The 15,666-nt window shown below is 53.0% G+C and overlaps 8 protein-coding genes across 8 annotated transcripts; 3 read left to right on the plus strand and 5 right to left on the minus strand.

Moving 5' to 3' along the window:
* Positions 1-79: 79 nt before the first annotated feature.
* On the minus strand, positions 80-1,577 carry VTP21DRAFT_8816 (uncharacterized protein; the record flags this gene model as incomplete). Its single annotated transcript, XM_069399708.1, has 7 exons — positions 80-342; positions 414-470; positions 552-647; positions 706-775; positions 852-1,029; positions 1,111-1,194; positions 1,297-1,577. 7 exons carry the CDS (start codon positions 1,575-1,577, stop codon positions 80-82), a joined length of 1,029 nt encoding a protein of 342 aa, XP_069255098.1.
* A 143-nt stretch (positions 1,578-1,720) lies between these two features.
* On the plus strand, positions 1,721-2,999 carry VTP21DRAFT_8817 (uncharacterized protein; the record flags this gene model as incomplete). The annotated part of the gene is made up of 6 exons (XM_069399709.1): positions 1,721-1,736; positions 1,861-2,086; positions 2,185-2,287; positions 2,357-2,506; positions 2,572-2,629; positions 2,701-2,999. 6 exons carry the CDS (start codon positions 1,721-1,723, stop codon positions 2,997-2,999), a joined length of 852 nt encoding a protein of 283 aa, XP_069255099.1.
* A 367-nt stretch (positions 3,000-3,366) lies between these two features.
* VTP21DRAFT_8818 (uncharacterized protein) lies at positions 3,367-6,572 on the minus strand (the record flags this gene model as incomplete). Its single annotated transcript, XM_069399710.1, has 6 exons — positions 3,367-3,507; positions 3,557-5,308; positions 5,379-5,396; positions 5,506-5,697; positions 5,808-6,044; positions 6,279-6,572. The coding sequence occupies 6 exons, from the start codon at positions 6,570-6,572 to the stop codon at positions 3,367-3,369; spliced, it is 2,634 nt and encodes an 877-aa protein (XP_069255100.1).
* A 48-nt stretch (positions 6,573-6,620) lies between these two features.
* On the plus strand, positions 6,621-8,095 carry VTP21DRAFT_8819 (uncharacterized protein; the record flags this gene model as incomplete). Its single annotated transcript, XM_069399711.1, has 6 exons — positions 6,621-6,788; positions 6,877-6,993; positions 7,063-7,204; positions 7,281-7,358; positions 7,427-7,509; positions 7,598-8,095. 6 exons carry the CDS (start codon positions 6,621-6,623, stop codon positions 8,093-8,095), a joined length of 1,086 nt encoding a protein of 361 aa, XP_069255101.1.
* Positions 8,096-8,426: 331 nt separating this feature from the next.
* On the minus strand, positions 8,427-10,679 carry VTP21DRAFT_8820 (uncharacterized protein; the record flags this gene model as incomplete). Its single annotated transcript, XM_069399713.1, has 8 exons — positions 8,427-8,782; positions 8,932-9,114; positions 9,192-9,372; positions 9,433-9,561; positions 9,647-10,280; positions 10,348-10,398; positions 10,483-10,495; positions 10,574-10,679. The coding sequence occupies 8 exons, from the start codon at positions 10,677-10,679 to the stop codon at positions 8,427-8,429; spliced, it is 1,653 nt and encodes a 550-aa protein (XP_069255102.1).
* Positions 10,680-11,408: 729 nt separating this feature from the next.
* Positions 11,409-12,525, minus strand: VTP21DRAFT_8821 (uncharacterized protein; the record flags this gene model as incomplete). Its single annotated transcript, XM_069399714.1, has 2 exons — positions 11,409-11,878; positions 11,961-12,525. 2 exons carry the CDS (start codon positions 12,523-12,525, stop codon positions 11,409-11,411), a joined length of 1,035 nt encoding a protein of 344 aa, XP_069255103.1.
* Positions 12,526-12,917: 392 nt separating this feature from the next.
* VTP21DRAFT_8822 (uncharacterized protein) lies at positions 12,918-14,089 on the plus strand (the record flags this gene model as incomplete). The annotated part of the gene is made up of 5 exons (XM_069399715.1): positions 12,918-13,075; positions 13,144-13,215; positions 13,294-13,400; positions 13,482-13,631; positions 13,701-14,089. 5 exons carry the CDS (start codon positions 12,918-12,920, stop codon positions 14,087-14,089), a joined length of 876 nt encoding a protein of 291 aa, XP_069255104.1.
* Positions 14,090-14,371: 282 nt separating this feature from the next.
* On the minus strand, positions 14,372-15,439 carry VTP21DRAFT_8823 (uncharacterized protein; the record flags this gene model as incomplete). Its single annotated transcript, XM_069399716.1, has 1 exon — positions 14,372-15,439. The coding sequence occupies one exon, from the start codon at positions 15,437-15,439 to the stop codon at positions 14,372-14,374; it is 1,068 nt and encodes a 355-aa protein (XP_069255105.1).
* Between the last annotated feature and the right edge of the window lie 227 nt (positions 15,440-15,666).

Here is a 15,666-nt window from a genome sequence, read left to right on the forward strand (position 1 = left end):
ACGAGGTTGCATCGCAATAAGGTTATAGCCAGTTGGGCATGGGAATGAGAGCACTTTATTTACACTATGCAAATACACACTAGAGTTTCTCCCCGAGCAGCTGCTCCCGCTTATGCCACCGCACAATCTCCTCGTACACAGTCCATGCGATCGACGAGTTTAGGGTTTTGCGTAATAGCCGCATCGACAAGCCGTCAAAGAAGCCGATGAATCCTTCCTCCCGGTACACCTTGGCGGCCGACTTCCACGTGTTCGTGTACACCTGGGGCCTTAGTTGCATGCGTGTCTTCAGCATGTCAAAGGGATGGGTGATCAGGGTTGCGGAAATTCCCGCGATGACTCCTAGTTGGTTCGGAAAAGCAGTCAATAAGTGCCCGCCTCGTAATGAAGGGGGGAACAGAGTAACACTCTACCTGACGACATGTGCACCGCAGCAGGAGCGACATCGATCGAGCGCGTTGAAGCGTATGCTATGGGAGGAGGAGGAGGAGGAGGAGGGGAGAGAGTGAGAAGAAGTTCGAGCTTCAACACAACATGCTTCTAGCTCTTACAACTAAGGTGCCGTTTCATCGCCTCGTAGAACAGCACATAGATTCCCGCAAAGGGTGCATCGCGCATAGCGGTTGCCCCGTATCCCGCAAACAGTCCTATAAAGACGCATGTAACTAGGAGGATACAGCTTGTTCAAAAGAACGCTCCATTTACCCTTGATACCCTCCTGTCTAACTATGGACGTCAGCGCATCGTATATGTTTCTATAATTGTAAAAGTTGCTCTATTCCGGTGCAAAATGAAAATGCAAAAGTTAAATTGCTTGGTCACTTCGTGCCCATGCTGAAAAACGTATCTACCTCATATCGTACTTTCACGATCGTGATCGGCATCAGCAAGAATCCCACCAGGGCTCGTGCTGTGGCACCCGCCACAAGATTTTCTCGATTAGATAGTGTGCCCGAGGGACGATGCTGCAGAAAGAATTGCCGAATTTCATTTAGCGTAAAGAAGTACAGGGAAGATCCAGGCACATTTCTAATGAAAACGCGAAATGAAGTAGCAGGAGAATGAGCGGGTAATATTGGAGGAGTGATTTTTCTTTTCCGCAGCGCTTACCTGACTATCGTTGGAATGGTTCCTCTCCAGAGTCCGAGGGCACTTTCATTCTTAATAATGGATTGTACGGTTGTATACAGTGTACTATTATCAAGAGGGGGAGGGAGGGAGAAAAAAAAGGGGAAGGGAGAGAAGGAGAAATTATTCCATGCCCCTTACGAATCGATACGAGCAAAAATATCACACCTGTTATAAGGTGTAATTCCCTTTGTCCCATTGGCGGCCGCTTCGCGAAGAAATGCTAGGTGCTGTTGCCGCTGTTGCTGAAGGCGAGTTTTCAAAAGGTCGAGCGGCTGTAGTATGACGCAGGCGGCTAGGCCAGAGGTAGCACCAGCAAAGAGATGCACCGCGGGATCCACCTTCTTTTTTTCCGTCATGAGGGCTTTTGAATTTAGGCTTGAATGGGTTGAGAAGTCGGAAATAGCACCGAGTTTGTATATATATATAGAGCTTGGTGATCCCGTCATGATTGTCAGATTGACTCGAATTCCGACGAGGCGCAGAAGGGGGGGGGAGGATTCTGACAAGAATTCGGAAAATTTTTGGTCCTTATTTACTCAACTGGACTACATCCGATAGATCGAGGAAGCACCGCCTAGAGCTAGACACGATGAGCGACTCAGAACGTAAGCAATAAAAAGATTAACCACCACCTCCAGTCCATTCTGCCCTATATCGCACCTGCCCTTGGAATTTCGTTTTTTGATTGATATGGACCTCCATCTCAACGCTTTCCATCTGTTCCTATAGAGCAAAATGGCTACAATGAGGACAGCCGCTCCCCCACACCACGCGGGCCCTCCCCAGTTCAACACAGCCAACGCCGAAGCGCATCTCCAGATGAAAAAGATCACCATGCGCGAGAGAGAAGCCCCGAGAGAACTAGGGATGGCTGGGAAGGATCGCTATCGCCTGAACGCGAAAGAGAGCGATCACCTATGAGAGGACGCGACCACGACAGGAGGGACTACGAGAGGTAATTCTTAGAGGATCGACGGAAGTGGCGGTCCCTAATTGATCGATCCACCGTGTTCTGTATTTATATTTATTCATATATGCTTTCTTGTTCTAAAGAGGAAGATCCGCCGAGAATCCCGGCAATAATCTCCACGTGTCAAATATCTCATCTCGGGTTGAAAAACATGAGTTGGAAGAGATGTTCTCAGAAGCTGGCAAGGTAATGGCGCATTTTGTAATTCGTCCCCCTCCCTTGCCCCGATTGGGTGCTGAATTTTATTTGCATTAGGTTGAAAAAGTAGAGATTGTGACCGACCCCCACACTCGGGAAAAACGTGGATTCGCATTCGTGCGCATGGAGACCATGGAGGAGGCCGAAAAGGCGATCGAGCTGCTAAGCGGGGCGCAGTTACATGGGCGCACCATCACAGTGTCGAAGGTACTTTGGAATTTTTTTTTATGAGGATCTTTTTGAATGGGCTACTTAAATTGGCTTCGATGTAGGCCCGACGATCGAGAGCGCGAACCCCGACACCAGGTCGCTACAATGGCCCAACTTTCAGTAGGCGAATCCTTTAGTATGGATGGTTTATCAGGTTTTTATATATATTTTTGCATTTTATTTTTTTTTAGCTGCTCGTAACCCTAGGGACCGCTTCACCCATGCCTACATCCCCCGGGGATCTCGCTATGATGACTACCATTACCGCCGCCCTCCCCGCGACGATCGTTATCGCGGCGGTGACTCCTATGGGGGCTATTATGGTGGCCGAGAACGAGACTATGGACGCGAGCGAGGTTGGCCGGATCGAGATTATGGGCGAGAGCGAGACTACGGGCGGGAGCGCGACTATGGTCGCGGCTACGACGAGAGATACAGGCGGGACTATATGGGACGGGGTTACGATGATAGGTACCGCCGCGATTATTAGTGGGTCAAAGGCGAGACACGATTTCGCTTCCACTTAAAAAGAGCCAAAGCAACCATGAGCTGTGTATGGATTTCAAGGTCCCCTCCCCCTCCCTAGGTGCAGTCTCTTTAATCTCTCTTTTATTCATGCATGCTAGTTCAGATATTAATAAATAATAAAAGGATTGTTTTGTATTTACGTAATTTGCTAGGGGGGAGTGTGATTAAACTGAGGTGGAAAGTAGATATGTATAAAATAACAATAGCCATTGTAAAGAGGATGGATAAATAGTAGGAACAAGAAACAATTAATACTACATACACATGATTAGAGTGACCAAGAGAGAAGAGGAGGAGGAGGGAGGGGGGGGGGGGAGGAAGAGGAGGGCTTAGATTAGAGATTTTAAGATGTCCACAAACCACGGGCGCTCCTCGCTCGCGACCGGAACGACCACGTGGCTGAGGAGGGCGGGGTTCTGCTGCAGGTGCTGCAACGAATCCGTACGCTGTCGACCGATGTGGAAGTGATTCTGCTCAAGGTCGGGGCCATACCCGTGGCTACCATGGTGGTGGAAGTACGCGTTGGCCGGGGGGGGAAGGGGGCGCGAAGGCATTGTTTTTGGCGCCATGCTCATCGTCTCCTGCGGCGTCTGCCTTCTCCAGCCGGGTCTGCAGCTGCTTGGGCAACTCCTTTTGGCTTAAGCGAATGGGCGCGAAGAGGTTCGACACCGGGCTGGTTTTGGGGGGAGTGTTGACGAGGGCGTGGAAGGTTTGGAAGAGGGAGAAGGGGACCACACACACGTTGTCCGATATAGCACGCGAGTTGAGGGCATGGTGAAGCGGTATAATGGCCTTGAAGAGGAGGGAGTAGGAGCGGTTGGCCAGCGGGATGATTTCGGGGTGGAGCGTCGCCTCGGCGGACACGACGGTGTCGCCGAATTGCTTCCCTAGCTTTTCGACGCTGAGGGCCGCGCTGTAGGCAAAGAGGCTGCGAAGCCGGTGGAGGCTGGGGTCGGAGTTGGGCGCCGGGCCGCCGGCCAGATGGCGCACCTCGCGCAGCGCACTGATCACCTCGGGGAGGGCCAGCCCCTGCAGGGACTGGGCCATCTGGCGCAGCTCGGCCACCGAGTCGAACTCCTGCGATTTTTCCTCAGGGCTGAAGTCCGGGGGCAGAATCTCCACGGTCGGCACTCTGGCTCTCGAGTCAGCATCGGCGAGGACGTGCAGGCCGCCCGCCAGGGTGGGCCAGACGATGAAGGCACTCGCGAACACACTGCCGGGCAGGTAGTCGGGCCGCTTCAGTCCGTACGTGACGAACCGGTTCATGTCCTGGAACGACTTTTGCAGGACCGAGCCGGGCACCTGGAGGAGAGGGCTGACGTTGCGGGCCATGATGTCGGCGGGGCCGAAGCGGAAGCCGCGCGACGTAAAGTGGTCGGGGCCGTAGCGGTCGCTCGATTGGATTCGGCGGAGCAGGAAGAGCATTTGGCCCTTGCCCTCGGGGAGCATGACGTTGTGCAGCGTGGCCAGAGCCTTCTCCGAGTCCACCTCCGGCTCCAGCGTCTGTTTGCCGTCCTTGGCCGGGACATTCCCACGCATGTAGCCGGTGGTGAGCATCTGGTCGTAGAGGACGCCGGCGTTGCCGAGGGGGACACCGAGCTCATCGGCAAGGCGCTCCGCCGTCACGTGGAACTTCTTGAGGAAGCTTACGTCGCGTTCGCGAGCCCCCTCCTTCTCCAGCTTGGCGAGGTCGCTGCGGAAGGCGCCCCAGCTCCAGGAGGTTTTGAAGAGGAACTGGAAGAGTGGGTGGGCGGGGGTGAGCTCGGCGTCGGAGCCCTGCTGGTAGAACTCGTTGTCGATGGTGCGGACGGGGATCATGCCGTCGTTGTACACGAGGATGCGGCCGTGCTCGTCGAAGTACGCGCAAGCAAGCACGATCTTCTTGACCCGAGACTTGAGCTTGCGCGCACGATGGTTGGCCACCAGCGCCAGCGTCAGCAGGATCAGGCAACCCGAGGTGGCGATGCCGGCGATGAAACCGACCACGGAGTTGGGGGGGAGCACGGGGCCGACGTCCAGGTTCCTGTTCTCCCCGTTCGTCCAGTAGTGGGTGGCGCTCATGCCGCAGTAGTGCATGCCGCACACGGCGACGCCCATGATCAGGGCGCAGCCGAAGCGTTTGATCCACAGATCCTTCCACCGCGACTTGAGGTAGAAGAAAATGACGAGGGCGGCGCTGAGGGCCGTGACTCCGATGAAGAACGAGGCCACCACAGCGCCGACGTCATAGTAGATGCGGTAATGGGCGATGGCAAATTGGCCGACGTAGTGCTGCACATGAAGAAGAGAACGTTAGGTTTGTCGTAACATAGTCTTGGCAGTCATGCAGATATCAACTTACCATACTGGGAATTCCGAGCTATTGAGTGCAGGGGGAGGGGGGAGGATGGATTCAAAGGCAAATGAAGAGTTGAGTTAGCATACACAGATTTGTTAGAACGGAATGGAAACCCCTCACGGTTACATACCCCGGCCAGGATACCGACAAGGCCAATACGCATCAGCGAGGCGTCCTCGACGCTACCCACGAAGTAGAATGCTATGCCGACGCAGAAGACGGCGACGAAGAACGATAGAAGCGTGTAGCCGGGGGTGTAGATGAGCTGGAGAGTGGTCGCGGGGTTTTCGCCGAGCACTAGAGCGTTATTTCCGATGAAGTGCTAGATTGGATTGGGAAAGTAACAGAGCGCAGAGCGTAGGCAAGTAAGAAACAGCTATGGATAAGCGCCTCTCCTCTCTACACAGACAAAGAACCATGCGGTCAGCTTACCATCGACCAGATCCCGCAGCCGCCCAGCGACAGGGCGGCTCCGAAGAGCAGGAGCCAGTTCTGCCATCCCTTCCGGGCGCTACGGCGGTGGAGCAGCTCGAGGGTGGTGAAGGAGCCGATGACGGAGACGATGTAGGAGAGCACGATGATGGCGGGCTGGAAGCGCTGCGAGACTTCATGCCACTCCTCGTCGGGAGATGTGGCGGCGGCGAGTTGCGAGAGATCGACCATCCTGGTCTTTCGCACAGAAGATGAAAGCAAGGATAATGAGGGAGGGGAATAGAGGGGAGGTTTCCGGAGAGTCGGAAAGAAAAGAAAGGAGAGGAGAGGCAAGAGGATCGAGAAATTTATTCTAACCGCAATTTATTGCTAAATGAACCGATCGAAATACCAGAATCAATATTATTAAGTCAAAATGAGCCTGTGGTACGCACTCTGAAACCATGTGTCTGGTTGATAAAGACCAAAAACCTGAGCAATGGGGCCGGCGCAGGGCCGTGGCCAGAAATAGCAACCGTAGGAACCTTTTTTGAGGCCCAGAAACCAGCCCGAGCGTTCGCCAGTGATCTTCCACGGCTTGCTTGGACCAGACCCAGAAAGTGGCCGCCCTCTGACCAACCACCTGGGCGAGTGGTGACGCTGCCGGCCCAATTTGTGCATGGAGGTTTGGTAAGCGGTGGGTGGGGCCGGCCCAGCTTTCCCTGCACGGTGGTCACGCTTACCGAGCAAGGAGCCTCGGCCCCCATTGGTTCCGGCACGGAGCATGGCCTCGGCCAGCGCTGGCCATAATAGGGAGGCCAATGTTTCAATTTAATGCCGTTGGGCTGCCGAATGATTCGATTTCCTCTCCCCGTACCTATTCGCCGATTTCTAGCCCCTCGTGCCGAATACAGCCCCCCTCCCGGAATGCGAATCTTGGTCCTTGGTTCGAGATGTTTACGAGAGGAGTACAAAATCCTTGAAGACAACCACGAAGTCACGGTACCTCTCCCTGCTAAGGATCCTCTGGGGGGCCTGCTAGCCACCCAGCCCTCGTGATGATGCTCTAACCCTCCCCCCTCTGCCCTAGTATGTGGACGTCCGGCAGCTCGACATGGCTCGGGACCGGCTCTTGCACGTCATCCGGGAGACCCAAGCGGACGTACTCCTGCGGACCTATGTTCCGGCATGGAACATGTCTTGGAGGGTGAGGCTTGATGCTGGAACATGTTAACAAATACTAATCACACGTGCCACCTTTCGACTAACGGTTTAGTTTGACGAGGAATTCATCGCGAGCCTGCCCCCATCCGTCAGGCTCATCGCTCTCTCCACCGCCGGCGCGGAGTCCACGCATCTGAGAGCGTGCAGGGAGCGCGGCATTCTGGTCAGTCATTCGGGCGGGGCCAACAGTGCTGGTATGAGCCCGACATTCCCACGCGACAGGGTGTCCGTGGTGCGTACTCACTGGTCTTTGTGCGTGTATTGACATAGCAACGGCCGACACGACTCTCTACCTGCTGCTCTCCTCAGTCCTGAGGATGCCCCGAGCACACCACCAGCTGTCACAAGGTGACCTGACGCTTTTCGTAAGCACCGCCTCCACCGGTGTTTAACCCCACACCACATTCCTAATATAGGCAGGTGGAGTCAAGCCTATGAAACTCCTCGAGGCTTGAGCGAGCTCACTCTTGGCATCGTCGGTATGGGCCATATTGGCAAAGTAAGCACGCTGCTTCCAGCACTCGATGTCTGGAGCCTTCCCCTCCTCTTTCCTGCTCGTTTCTCACCCTCTCCCCTCTCTCAACTAGCAAGTGGCTTATCGTGCAAAAGCCTTCGGCCTCCGCCTCCATTACTACTCCCCCACCCCCTTGTCTGCCGAGGAGGAGCAGTCGCTTGCCCTCACCTTCGCCCCGCTCGACACGCTGCTGCGCACCTCCGACGTCATCACCCTGCACGTTCCCCTCACCCGCGCCACCTACCACCTGATCGATGCGGCCGCCCTGGCGAAAATGAAGCGCGGCGCCGTGCTCATCAACACCAGTCGAGGCAAGATTGTGGACGAGGAGGCCCTGGTGGCTGCGCTGGAGAGCGAGCACCTGGGAGCCGTCGGATTGGACGTGTACGAGCACGAGCCCCACGTGCATCCCGGTTTGCTGGGGCGACAGAATGCCACGCTCCTGCCGCACATTGCCAGCTTCACCTCGGGCGCCTTCCGCAGCATGGAGAGAAGCGCGATTGAGAACGTCCGGGCCTTTGCGGAGACGGGCAAACCCCTCCATCCTATCAAGTACCAGGAGCAGCCGTAGCGTCGCACGGGAAGGGCGACCTTGTCTTAATTCTTTTTAATACTTTTTCGTACTATATAGATGTTAGACTCTAATTTAGATCCAACCTAATATTTTCTATTTATTTCATGGTTTAATATACATAATGCCTAACCTCCCCCACCCCCCCCATTTGGCTGAAGCTGAGCTCAACTTGGAGGAGAGACGGGATGGTCGGCGACACAAGGCGAGGAAAAGCGAATCTCAAGCAAAGACGAAAAAAAAAACGATAAATAATGGAAATAGGCACACGCAGGATAATGCACAAACGAAAAATAGAAAATCGAAAAAAAAACACCGCTCCATCCCAGAATTAGCCCCGGGTCAAGTGGTTCGGCGCATTGTGAAACAGACTCTTCCACATGAAGGCCTCGGATAAGAGCAGCTCCACCTCCTTGTCCGTCCAATGCTGAGTCGGGAGGGCCTGCAAGAACATCATGATCTCCTGGAAATCCATGGAGCGGAGCTGCTCGCTCCACTTCACAAGGAACGCAGCACACACATACAGGTGGAATACGGAGAACCCGTCGGGGCCCTCGGACAGATAGGCGTCCCACATCCGTATTGTGTGGCGCAATTGGAACTCGCGCATCAGCAAGCAGTTCATCCATCGGAATGCAAACTGAAGAAACTCGACGCCCTCGGCGTCAAGGTGGGAAGCCAGTGGGACTGAGGATCCGTGATTGAAAGAAAAAGAGATAAAAATCAATACATAGTCGAAGTCCGGAGAACCGTCAACAAGTAAAGGCAAAGAAAATGGAACCAATAAAAAACCAAGGTTCTCAGAGCGGGTCAATGGCAATTGAATTTGTACTTACCATCAATCCGGTATATCAAATCCCTGAGCATTACAATCTGGCGCTGAATCCCAGGCTGTGCAAAGGTATAGTTATCTTGAATCCCTCCAAGTAATTTGGTTAAGCACCAGAAACTATCGGCCTCCACCACACTTAGCACCTCCCGGGGCAGCTTCGAAGAGTCGCAAGTCTCTGGATTGCCATCTAAATACCCGATAGAAGAGGGGACTCCTTGAGTCTTCGCAACGCTTTATAGAGGAAGGATGCCATGTTTCGCTTACCTATATACGAGGACAGAAATACTTGGAAAAAGGGTGTCACCAAATCGTTGATACCCTGCACATAACCGCTGGCGGGGTGCCGAATGGCCCATACGTACAATATCCGTTCTAGACTCTGCTGTGTGGTGGGGCACTGGTACAGAGGGATTCCGGGGTTGGTGCGGGGAACATCAATGCGAATCTACCATAGGCATCGGTAAATTTCTTGCTTGCTTAAGCAAGGTTAGCATGAAAACAATACCTGATGCCAAATCGTCTGGTCCAGCCCGGATTGACCTCGTGCAAATGCCTGTGCAACGCTATCCTCATACTCTTTGCGTTTCCGTGCAAGAGTGGCCGCGCGTCGGTCCGAATTGCAAGGGAGATATCCCTAGGAAAGATGGGGCTTGGTTAGCTTGAACACAAAGGAGGAAGCGAGAGGGGGGGGGGGGATAGAATCCAGCAGAATGACCTACCAAGAGCAGCTGCCACACCATTGGCCGCATTTTCTCCGGAACCCCATTCCAGCTCAACTTGCGCAATGCTGTCAGGTCCACGTTGGGAGCCTGTAGCAAGTCTTGGAATTTGCGTAGACGCGTGCCGCTAGCGCTGAGCCGCACTTGCTCTGCTTCGTCAAGCTCTTCGTCGGGTCGTGGGGGGAGCCTAAGAAATGCCCTAGAATCACGAAGCGACCCACTTAGTGTCTGATGGCTGGGTACCTCGGGCGCGGCTTCCCCCCGCTTTTCTTCAAGGTCGGCTTCATCACCCTCTGCTCGCTCCTCAGCTTGCTTACTTTGCGCGGCTTCCCCTTTCGAAGACGGAGCCTCCCTCTCCATTTCGCCCTCAGTCTCCTCACTCTCCCGCATCATCCCAGCTATGCGCCTAGCCTCCCTCAACTGCCGTTCGTCCTCCTCAGAGTTCCAAGCCTCCCCCTCGTGTGCATCCGCCATAAACTCCGAAAAATCCTTGATAGGCGGTGAGATAGAGGTGGCGGTAGAGGTGGATAACGATCGCATAGTCCGTATGGTGAGGGGGATGGGGGTGTACGAGTAAGCGGCTCCAGACATGGATGGGGCTGTTGCCCCGGATTTTGATGGCACGAGCTTGACACTATGTAATGGATGGACGGGTGAGAGGGATACTCAAATCCTTCGAACATGGAGAATGGATATAGTACCTGCCGGGAAGTGTACCAACATGCTTCCGCCAGAAAGGCTGTGCTGGCATTCTGTAGGTTGAATATATAAGAAAGGGAATTACAATGCTTTAGCTCAACCTTTGGTCAATGCTCGTTGGTAGCGTTGAAACTTACACAGGAATTTGATCTGATCCAAGAAAAAAGTTATCAATAAGAGTAAGCAAACGGTATTAGAAAACACGAGAAAAGGGGACTTGAGATTTACCGCTCTCCATCATCCGGCACCAGCGATGAACACAATCACGTATAGAGGATTTTCCTAGTGCTCTCCAAAGGAAAGAAATGTCAAAGAATGTGGCGCAGACTTCCATTCCCGTGTCAAGTGAAATTCATCTATCTTTAGACATGGTCCTCAAGCTTTACAGATTTGTCGGATAGAATATTTGGATTAGAATATTATGATTTATGCAAGAGCCATTCTATATATTAGAGGCTTGAAAAGATATAGATGGAGGCTTTATCTGATTATATTCATAGAAGCTTTGCAAAGGAAGCACGCGGCTAGACTACGATTCGTTTTCTTCGATGCCCTCTAGTTACTAGTCGCATTATATCTTTAGGAATATCCGGAAGATCCTTTGTTAACACACAGTTCAACATAAATAGGGATACAGGTCTAGTAGTAGATGCAATTACCCTATGCGGGAATGTAAAATTTTACACCAACAGGGTCGGGTTGATGTTATGAAGGGAAAAGGGGGCTTCTTCTAGGTAAAAATGACGAAATTTTGGGCTATTAGGGTCGTTGAGGTGAGGGATTGGCTTCTATCCACCGACAAGTCCTGTTTTCTTTTTGCAGACGGGACCGAGAGAAGGGAGAGAAGGCAGAAATCCAGACAGAAAAGGCCCTTTAAGAGCGGGATTCATTGATATACGCTTGACATTTTTTCTATTCATTCGAGAAGGAAGAAGACTAAAATATTCTCAATCGTACAAGCTATCCTCCTCCCTCATTTTTACTAAAAAAAAGGACTTTTTTCTACCCTGTCTTGAATCTTGTTCCGTCAAGGGGACGTCCCCAGGTAAGAAAGACGGGAACTCTATTGCTCGCCCGGGTAAATCAGCTGGTTTTGCCGTCGGATTTCGTCGACACACTCCATAATCGCAAGGGACTCGTCCAGGCTGACGGCGTTGCTCTCCACGGCACCTCGTGCCAAGCATTCAGCCACATGGTCCGCCTCGAAGTGCATGCCGAAGCCTGGGAAGGGGAATTCGGCGGCGGAGCGCTTGCCATCATGCGTCTGAATGCTGTAGCCTCCTACTTGGTAAATGGGCTCCTTAACGACCAACGTGCCTTTGGTTCCCGAGATGACCACCCCCAAGCCGGTGTTGCAGGTAAAACTGCATGAGACACTAGCCAGAGTACGCCCGAATTGCAGGAGGATGGCGGCGGTCTCGTCGACACCCGTGACTTCAGACTTGACGACGGCACTAGAAACCTTGGGTTTTGTGCTTTGGTTGCGTTTGTAGAGCAACATGAACACCCATGCGAGGGGGTACACCCCAACATCTAGCCAAGCGTGGAAAATTAGGCGAATGAAATTCCACAGACCGAGCATCCCATGCTCGGACAAGAAACACAAAGTGCTTACCGAGGAGCGCGCCACCTCCCAAAGCCGGATCGAGTAGCCGGTGCTGTGGCGTGAGGAGCTCTGCCGGGAAATATTCTCCAAAGTCGGCGCGGATATGCTGAATCTCCCCCAGAGTCCCGTCTTCAATCACCTTCCTGATCTCAATGGCGCCCGGGAAGCATCTCGTCCACATTCCTTCCATGAGGAAGAGCCCCTTCTCTCTGGCTAGCTCTATCAGATCCTTGAGCTGGAGGGCATTAATTGTGATGGGCTTCTCGCAGAGCACATGCTTGCCATTCTCTAGGCACAGACGCACATGGGCATGGTGGAATGTATGAGGGGTAGCGACGTAGACGACCTGCACGTTGGGATCGCGGACAAGTTCCTCGTAGCTCCCGTAGCAAGCAGGCGGTGTAGCAAGGGCGAATTGCGCCGCAAACTGTTGAGCCTTGGAGAGGTCGCGCGCCGCCACGCCCTGCACAGTGTGCGAGATGGATGGGTTTGCGCGGAGGATGAGATCGTTGACGAATTTTTTGGCGATGTTTCCTGCTCCCAGGATACCCCACCTGCATTCCAGAGATGCCATGTCGAGCGTGTGGTGAATTGGATCGTCGAAGGGTGAAGAAACAAACGTCGGGAAACGTCACTGGGTAATCTTTTAGATTACAAAGCGTGGGAGGAGATGACTTCGAGCGACAGATGGTCATCCACGTTACACATGCACAAGCACAGTAGCTCGAGAGAGTTGGGGGAACGAGGCCCGGTGCAGGAGACCAAATGACTCAGTCGAATCGGAAAATTTGAGCGCAGCCTGCTATATAACTTAAACGTTGCTTGCTGCCCTTCTTTTTCGTAGCTTGTTCTTTTTCTCTTTCCGAGGAACAACTTCGAATTAAGGTAATCCCCGGGGACCCTTTCCCCCTCCCACTTTCGCCATCCTCCCCATTGACCCATCTCCATCTCCATCTCCATAGCACTATGACCTCCTCTTCCGACCTCAAAACCCTGCACCAGAAGCTCGAAGAAGACGGCTACGTCGTCATTGACGGCTTAGTGCCTCCCGAGCTCCTCCAGCCTCTGCGTGATGCGTGTGAGCGTGCCGTCACTAAGGCTCGCAATGATGAGTGGAAGCACAGGTCCATTGAGCTCTTACAATAGGACGCTTGTTTTTGCATTCGACTAACGGTCTGTTTCCATTCATTAGGCGTTTGGTCGGGGTCCAGTTCCCCCCGTGGCCTGAAGAGGGGCCTGACGTGTGGGGTGTCCAGCATATCATGTAATGGGTCTTTTGTGCTTTTGCTTGCTTCCTCTACCGCACTTATGTCCTAGCGCTTACTGTTTGCAATTTCAACAGGAACCCCGAACTCGGAGAACCAATCTTTGCCCAGTGGTATAGCTCGGAGAAACTTATCGAGGTGGTGCGCGAAATCCTTGGTGTGAAGGAGGAGGAGATCCAGCTCGGTGGGTATCCCGTCTTCGCCCTCTCCCCTGGCCGAGCCGGGTGGGATGAGCTGGCATGACTTAACTTTTTGTTCCCTCTAGAGCTGTTCAACCTGCTCATCAACCCTGCCCAGACCGACTACCAGATCACCTGGCATCGTGACGCCATCGTTCCCGAGGTATCGGAGGAGGAAGAGAAGGAGAAATTGAAGATTCCGCACTACGGATGCCAGTGGAACACGGCCCTGTATGGTAAGTATCATTCCCCTCCTCCCCCCATTCTCCAGTGACAGACGCTGACTTGGGCTGCTATTTCGACAGACGACCCATCCCTCATTGTTGTACCTCGTTCCCACAACCGCATTCGCACCCCGGAAGAGCGTCGCGTGACTCTCGAAGACCCCAATGGCCCCATGCCTGGCCAAATCAACGTCGAACTTAAGGCAGGGCAAACCGTCTTCTACAACAACAACATTCTGCACCGTGCGGTCTACAGCAAGGACCGCAAGCGCGCGACTCTCCACGGGTGCATGGGATGTGTTTCTGGGGGCTCACACCGCGCTCAGAACATTTTGCAGCACGGTCTGGCTTGGATGAGGTCGGAGGAGTTCCGAAACTCGCTTCCTGAGAGGATGCACGAGAAACTGGACAATCTCATTCGACTTGCGGATCAGCACACGGATGTAGGCTACTCCCACCCCCGGGCCTAAACTCGGGAAAAGCGCTCTCTAATTTTCTATGTGTATAACCCAAATTTGATTTTATGTTGTTTATTTAAAACCGTATACTACTGCTGTAAACCCATTCCCTTAGTCATGTTACGATGTATGCAAGGCGGATTTTAAAGAAAGTTCCTGGCGAGAAAGTGTAAGAGATCAAAGTACATTGACTTTGGGCTTGAAACAGTGGGGGCAAATAAATCCAAAACCAGGGAATATACAACAGCCGAAAATTAATCAATCAACTACTCCAGCTTGCCGAACACCAGGGGCTTAAGTTATGCGATCATAGCTCTCGTGCTGCACATGAGTTTGCAGGTAGGATTGCTGCTTAGCCTCATCCCATCGCCCAAGCAGGGTTTCGCCCGGCGTTCGTCGAGGGCTGGGGTACGGCTCGTCGAGCTCAAGCTTATCCCCTCCTTTATATCCGTCTTCACCGTCATACCCCTCGGTCGAGCTCTTTTCGAAAGGCCACCAAGGCACGGTCTCCATGGCGCGACGAAACGCCGGATTCAGGGTGAACACCACCAAGTTGAGAACTCCTAGCAGGCCCAGGAGGACGGCGTCGATCTCGACGAGGATCTTGAGAGCGGGCAAATTGGAATCGCTGGTAATGATGAAGAGCCAGTCCAGGATAATACCAGTAGGCTGTGTAATGATAAGGACGACGGGGTAAAGCAAGATGCGCAAAACGGAGGCGATCAGGCGTCGCTCCCTCCTACGGACGTTCTCGGGCACCCCCTCACTTCTCAGCCGTTGCGTTTCTCTCCGTACGCGAATCAGAATCAACAGGACGACCAAGATAGAATAGAGGATGGCAAGGGCGCTCCACAAGGTCACGCCAAAGAACATGGTGAGAATGGAGGTGCGACGTTCCCAGCCCGGCACGATGGTTTCCCACTTCTGGACATAGTCGACCCTGCTCTCGGCCAGCCAGGGGGTATTGACACAAAACGCAATCAGGAATGAGATGGGTGTGTACCACCGCTGAATCTTCTTCATGTTGTTGCGATTATGGATAAATGAGAGCTGCAGATCAAGGGCAATGCACATGATTATCAAGGAGCACCACACCCTCAGGAATACACGAGCAAAGGCAAGGAGTCGAACAAACCAGTGGTGCTGATTGGCTAGAGGGAACATGATCTCATTTGAGTATTCAAGGATGTACTCTATACGCCAGAGAAAATCAATAAAGCCGATCCAGAATGAGAGCGTGAATGAGATTGTATTGGCAATGTTTGGAAGCGTAAAGCGGAAGTAGGCCACCGTGAACATCATCACTAGCCCGCTGAATGCTGAAATGGCATTGAGAACAACATGAGGCATTGAAATGAGCATGATGCATTCCCTCCGGTAGGCTAGGGCTGAGTGCAGGTGGACAATTGCGAGGAATGAACAGAAGAGCACGAGGAAACCAGCTGCGGCCCAGTGACTTCTCCTAATGGACTTCTCTGGCTGCTTCGCAATTCTAGGCGACAAACAGCTCCCCTAACTCTGACGACAAGGTTCATCTAGGAATAGATCAAACTCTATCTCGCTCCAAATTTAATACTCTCTTATACGAA

This window comes from Calcarisporiella thermophila (assembly GCF_041956535.1).
Source record: "Calcarisporiella thermophila strain CBS 279.70 unplaced genomic scaffold VTP21scaffold_4, whole genome shotgun sequence".
NCBI classification, from domain to species: Eukaryota; Fungi; Calcarisporiellomycota; class Calcarisporiellomycetes; order Calcarisporiellales; family Calcarisporiellaceae; genus Calcarisporiella; species Calcarisporiella thermophila.